This window comes from Triticum dicoccoides, chromosome 6B (genome assembly GCF_002162155.2).
Source record: "Triticum dicoccoides isolate Atlit2015 ecotype Zavitan chromosome 6B, WEW_v2.0, whole genome shotgun sequence".
Classification (NCBI taxonomy): domain Eukaryota; kingdom Viridiplantae; phylum Streptophyta; class Magnoliopsida; order Poales; family Poaceae; genus Triticum; species Triticum dicoccoides.
Window position 1 is genome coordinate 570,735,317 of NC_041391.1, and position 6,824 is coordinate 570,742,140.

The window sequence follows — 6,824 nt, forward strand, 5'->3', positions numbered from 1 at the left end:
ACCAAACAACATCATGGAGCAGCAGGGCAATGGATGCAGAAAGAGGCATTGTTGAAAAAGTCTCAAAAAGTCTCAAAAAAGACTCTTCTTAAGAGTCTTCTTCATTTAGTCCCAAAAAGTTACTTTTAGTCCCTAGTGGTCTCTTCTGTTTGGTTAAAAAGTGGCACTTTTTCTAGTCCCTACATCAAAACCCTGGAAACAAACACCACTTAATATCATCATTCTACACTAGTGCCAAAAAGGTAAACAAAGTGCCAAAAAGATAAATAACTATAATTACATTTCCATTTGGCACCCAATGATACTCATGATTCTACTCTTATTTGTGAGGAATGTGTAGTTTGGACATTGACACATTCTTCAAGGTAAAAGTTTGACCATCATTTCAAATAAAAAAATCAAGATATGGTGCTTCAAAGAATACTAGTAAGAGCGTTTAGATCACTATTCTTTAGTGAGGGAGTACAAAATAACTTTTGTATGGATCTAGTAATGACCCTGACCCTTGCAAACTTTCGGTTCCACCAGTAAAGGAACAAGAACAAGAACATCAACAGCCAACAGCCAACAGATCAAGGAAGCCAAAACAAAGGCCAACTTAACCCAAGGCTTGACAGGCACCCACCCGTTGCCGAGGCACAACTGCTAATTCTTGCGAGTATGCTGCCGGTGCATTGCAATATTAGTCACAGGTAATAAGAAAATAAAGTTTCTAAACATAAACATTTCTATCTTTCTGCTCACTTACAAACTTACAGTTGCACCAGTAAAGCAACATGAACACCAACAGACCAAGGAAACCAAACACAAGGGCCGGCCAACTCAACAAAAGGCTTTTGACACCTGATAGACAAAAATGCACTTAATGTAGGGCTCTCCAAGGATCTGCTGCTGCCTGTTTGTTAGCCCATGGTGTGCTCCAGCATCTACTGCCGTTTCTCGCGTTAGCATTGTCGGCGACGAGAGGGGATATATACAGACGGAGAAACAACACTTCATCTGATCTCTCTAACTTAAAACTTTCACACAGCTGCTACTATCAGACTTGGTAGACCATTCCTACCTCCAAGGTGGAAGCATGGGGTATGTTAGCGGCATAGGACGGGCCACGGCTGTTCCTCCTCAAGAACTCGTAGAAGAAGTTTATCACGATCCGCTTCACGAAGCTAGACCCGCTCTTGGCCTTCATGTGGGAGTGACCCAGAATGAAGGACATGCCAGCCTCCCTTGCGTCCATCAGGTCCTGCAGCTCGCTCCGCGCCTCGGCGTCCACCTGGGCGCTCTTTGGTAGCACAAACCTCGCTTGCTTTCGCTGAGGCACCACAGTTTGTTGGTTTATCTCCTTGTTAGGGGATGCCGGCCCATCAACTTCACCGTCACCGTCCTCCTCCCACAATGGAATGGCACCGCTGCTAATGGAGGAGAGTTTCTCGCTGCCTTCCACAAAGCCATTCTGGTCAGACCCCCCACTGCGAATGAACTCCGCTATGCTGTTAATTAGGTCCTTTTCAAATTCTAGGTCATCCTGCTGCACATCACGGTACCCATATCTGACAATGACCCTGTATAGCCTGTACTCTTTCGGACCAATGCGACCCACCAGAAATCTCTCTTCTGGTTCAACATGTGGTACTGGAACTGATTTAACGCAGAGAAAGACCAGTACCTGTTCAAAAATATAATCTATAAGCACTCCACAAGCTGGTGGTGGAATGGACTAATTTATCAGAACTTCTTAAGGATTCAGACAAACTGGTATAATTTGCTCAACAAACATCTTAGAAGGATGCGCGCTGAATTGAAAAGATATGGTAAGGTGCCTCCATACCTGGTGAAATGCTGGCAGATTTGTTACGAAATGGGAGAAAATGGCTGGAATTCCAGACATAAGCTCTGTATGTATCAGCCCAATGCCTCGAACACGAACAATTCCCAGTGAAGGGCCGAGGTTCAATAGCCAGTTTACTGAAACCTTGTTTTGAACATCAAACTCGTACTTCTTTATTGTGCCATAGTGCCACACATACATGACCACCATAAATATGAAGGAAAGGGTAATAGGGACCCAGGCACCTTCATGAAACTTGACAAGGGAAGCTGAGAAGTACATTACTTCGATTGAGCCAAAGAAAATCAGGAAACCAAGGGCAATGAAGATACTTTTGTTCCAGACAAGCACGATAACCAATGACATTAAACAAGTGGTCACAAGCATAACCGTTATGACCGCAAGACCTTGTATAAAGAAAGTTGGAGGGTTAGGACTGCCGCAATTATAAATTCATTTCAGTACATGAAAATACAAAAAGAAAATGGCATCTGCATTTCTTGGTGTCCATAGGAAAGAACTGTCATCATATTAACTCATCTCACCTTGTGCGTTCGCCAAGTGCTTTGTGTTATTGAAGCCAATAGTAACAGCCAGACACAGTATCATCAGGATCCAATTGATCTCAGGTATGTATATCTGACCATGCACCGTAGAGGATGTGTGCACGATCTTTACACCAGGGAAGCAACTTAGTGCAGAGCACTGCTTGATAATTGAGAAGGTACCAGTAATAATCGCTTGGCTTCCGACCACAGATGCTAGGATAGCGATCACTAGAACAGGCCATCTGAGTTTTTCTAGAAGGACAGTTGTATACATCAATGCTCGAAAATGCGCAAATCTTATACTTGTCAATTATTTTACCAGCAATAATAAAAATAATAAAAGGCAAACCCAAAAAGGATACCTGGTACTGAAACATAGAACCCAATATGATAGCTATTCTCAAAGCTGTGGTGTTGAGAGATATAGGCAGCCTGTCCCATATAAGCCAGGACAAGAGCTGGATAAACCACTGATATGAACGCAATCTGATCGAAGCAAAAACATTGAGATAAGTAATTGATGATAATCCAGATTTTAGTTTAAGAATTGTGAGTACCACATGGATACTAAAAGCTGGAACTCTGTAGGAGGTAATGTGAAATATAGGAGTAACAAGGACACTGATCCTACATACAATAGTCCTATATACTTTGTCACAACTGATTTATTTCTCAAAATAAACAATAGACTGAAGTTGTGTCTCCTATATCAGAGGGAAAAACAAAGATCACCAGGTATCTTGCAAGTAAAGATATACATCTGTACAAGCTTAAACTACTGTTTGACCTTTTAAGGAGATCAGTTCATTAGTATTGCCATTCAAATGGAATCAACACACATATGCAGAAAACAATATATTCGAGAGATGGTTGCTATCAAATACGATGTTTACTGAACAAGTATTTGACAGCTATCTAAACAGTTACTAACTAAAGCCTGAAGGAAGGAAAGAACAAATGGTAGGTGGACCAAACAAGGGGATAATATTATGGACAATTAGAAGAAAAAGAAGGATATATCACTTTTAGATTTTAGCACAACTTCTATTATAGTACAAATATACAAATGTGATCCACGTATATAAAGGATACAACAATAATTTCTAACACAGCTATTTTAGCACAAAATGGTAGCATAACTTCTATTTTAGCATAACTTCTATTAGAGTACAAATATTACAAAATCCCTCCAGTATATAACACCGGTAGATTTGAAACTCCCCTCGGGAATTTTTTAATAGAATTATGTGAACTTATCACAACTTAGATAATATCAAAAAAGAAATGACTACAATAATACTCCTTCCGTTCATAATTATAATATGTTCTAACTTTTTTTCTGAATCGGATGTATATAGACACGTTTTAGTGTGTTTGTTTAATCATTTCAGTCCGTATTTAGTCCATATTGAACTATCCAAAATATCTTATATTTGTGGACGAAGGGAGTATTATTTTATAACTATAGAACGTACCAACACACAAATAAGGTCATCAACCATAGTGACACAAGTAAGAAATGTGAAACATGGTGTGCAATACCTCGTACTTTGAAAAGAGAGATTGTAAATAGTAATTAGTAGGGTGCAGAAAACAATATACTCGAGAGACGGTTGCTATCAAGTACGATGTTTACTGAACAAGTACTTGACAGCTATCTATAACAGTTACTCCCTAAAGCCTAAAGGTAGGAAGGAACAAATGTTAGGTGGACCAAACAAGGGAATGAAATTATGGACAATTAGAAGAAAGAAAGGATATCACTTAGATTTTAGCGCAACTTTTTTTACAGTACCAAACAGACATGTGATCCTCGTATTGTCTATTACAACATCCCCCAGTATAACACCGCTAGACTTGGAAACTCTCCTTCAGGCTTTTTTAATAGAAATTATGTGAACTTATCACAACTTTAATAATATTAAAAATGATATGACTACAATAATATTATTTTATAACTATATAACGTACCGGCACACAAATAAGGTCTTCAACCATAGTGACAAGAAATGCGAAACATGTTGTGCAATACCTCGTACTTTGAAAAGAGGGGTTGTAAATAGTAAATTAGTAATTAGTAGGGTGTTATCAAGGGATCAGTTAACTCATACTTTAAAAAGAGGGGATGTAAATAGTAATTAGTAGGGTGCTATCAAGGGATTAATTGTGTGTTTCAGATGTTCAAGTTAATCACTTGAGCCTATAGAACCGACTGGATGGATGGTTTGCGTCACCCTAACTTTTGTATATATATATATATATATATATGGTAGGACTTTATTTTCCTCTTTGAATTGACTCATGCAAGTAATTACTGAATGGTGTATTCAGAATTAAATTGGGAAGTTAGTATTTGGCAAATTGATAGAAGGGGTATCACCGAAACAGTCGTACCTGAATTGATCTCTGCGAGAAATGTCCAAGATCTGCATACATAGCTTCCGAGCCTGCAGGTAATAGCATTTCAAATAAGTCTCTGTTTCAATTTTTGTGTAGTAATCTCTCAGCAGAGTCACAGCTAAGCAGTAAATAGGCAACAGCCTGCCTTGTCCATACCTGTAACACAGAGAAGGATTCCACCCAGTGACATCCAGCCACCTTTCTGAGTCTTCTTGAGGAACTGATACATGTAGTATGGCGAAAGGGCTCGATACACATGGTGGTTCCAGTAGATGATGTTGTAGAGCCCTATCGTGCTTATGCAGAGAAGCCAAATGCAGACGATTGGCGCAAAGATAAACCCAACTCTGTGCGTGCCATAGTGTTGCAGAGCAAACAAGCATATAAGTATGGCGCACGTCACCGGAAGCCCTACATCTGCACATTGACACGCCACATTAAGCATTCATATGCATGGTATAATCAAACATAGCAAATACTTACTAGTAGTAGTCAAATGCTCTAACGATAAACTAGCACAGCTCAATAGGGATCAGCAAGTGTAAGCATTTTGCTGCTAATCTATAGTAGCAATAGAAACAACCGGCAGAAGCAACAGACTCAACCTACATTTGTGTTGCGCCCTCTCCATTGATAGCTCGAGCCCCGAGACCGCGGAGAAAACTGAAAAGGGTTGGAGGAAGCACGTCGCTCGCGTCAGAGGGCCAAGAGACAATGGTAAGGAGACTGATTGAACGAGATGGGAGAGGGGTTAAGCAACAAACCGGAGAGCGCAGGGGTGAGCACTCCGTCACCGATGAGCATACACGTCCCAAGCAGCGCGAAGAGCAGCAAGAGCCTCTGCAGCACCCTGTACCTCTCCAGCACCGTCCTGGCCCTGGAGACGGCGCCGCGACGGGCGGCGGCGTCCTTGTCGTCCGACATGAGGTCGTCGCTGGTGCCGCCGCCGGGCAGGAGGCCGGCGCGCACGTGGCGGCAGATGAGGGAGTAGAGCGCGAAGGTGCCGCCCTCGCCGCCGTCGTTGGCGCGGAGCACGATGAGGACGTACTTGAGGAGGGAGATGAGGGTGAGCGTCCAGAAGACGAAGGAGAGGACGCCGTAGATCTCCTCGTTGCCCGCCGTGTGCGTGATGTCGTCGCCGGCGAAGGCGCTCTTGAAGACGTAGAGCGGCGACGTGGCCACGTCGCCGTACACCACCCCGAGGCTCTGGTACGCCAGCAGCAGCACCGCGCCCCACGACTCCCCCCGCTTCCGCCGCGCGACAGCAAGAAGAAGAAGCAGCAAAACCCGTCAGCACACAGAGCCCAAAACACACAAAAAGCGAAGCTCCGGCGCCGAATCCAAGAAACAAGAGCGCCGAGCGCTGAGCTCGCTCACTCACCTTCCGCGGCGCCCCCGCGCCGTGCGCGAGCTCCAGATCCATGCTTTGCTCGCGTCCGCCCAGGCCACCCGCGCCTCAATGCGCCGCGGCGCCCATGGGAGCACCCGCACTCCAAATCACCGGAAGAAGACGGACGGATGATTCCCGCCCGGCAAATCGTACCGCGGGGCACACGGCAGGATTTATCGGCTTGGACGCTTGCTCGCCTTCTCCAACCAGCTTTGCTCCTCCTCCTCCGCGCCAAGAAGACGGGGCAGAAGCAGAAGCGGTAGCACGCGGTGGCCGCTTTTCTTTTGCCGCTCCGAGAAGGCCGCGACGAGTCAAACAAAACAAGTGAAGCGAACAGGGTTGGGCGGAGAGACTGGAGAGCGAGCCCGACTGACCAGCCAACCAACCAAGCGGAGGCAAGAGGAAGGAAGAAGATAGGGACTCCCCTAGTAGTAGTAGATGCGGGATGGCGCGGCGGTGGGCTCCTCTCCTCCCGCTCCCGCTGCGCTGCCCCGGCTTCGGCGATTTTTTGTGAAAAGAGACCCTCTATCCATTGGAATTGCCAAAAAAGACCCCCTGCGAACGAAATTGACAAAAGAAACCCCCTCACTAGTGGCGGCAGGCGCAGCAGGCGACACGTGTCACCTGCCGCCACGCCATGAGGCGGCGGGCCCGGCCG

General features: G+C 44.6%; 1 protein-coding gene across 1 annotated transcript; it reads right to left on the bottom strand.

Moving 5' to 3' along the window:
• Positions 1-641: 641 nt before the first annotated feature.
• On the bottom strand, positions 642-6,571 carry LOC119325088 (potassium transporter 25). The gene is made up of 9 exons (XM_037598833.1): positions 6,158-6,571; positions 5,541-6,024; positions 5,386-5,439; positions 4,933-5,193; positions 4,771-4,823; positions 2,739-2,862; positions 2,374-2,628; positions 1,829-2,235; positions 642-1,666 (listed from the first exon to the last, which is right to left on the bottom strand). The coding sequence occupies exons 1-9, from the start codon at positions 6,197-6,199 to the stop codon at positions 1,040-1,042; spliced, it is 2,307 nt and encodes a 768-aa protein (XP_037454730.1). The 5' UTR covers positions 6,200-6,571; the 3' UTR covers positions 642-1,039.
• Between the last annotated feature and the right edge of the window lie 253 nt (positions 6,572-6,824).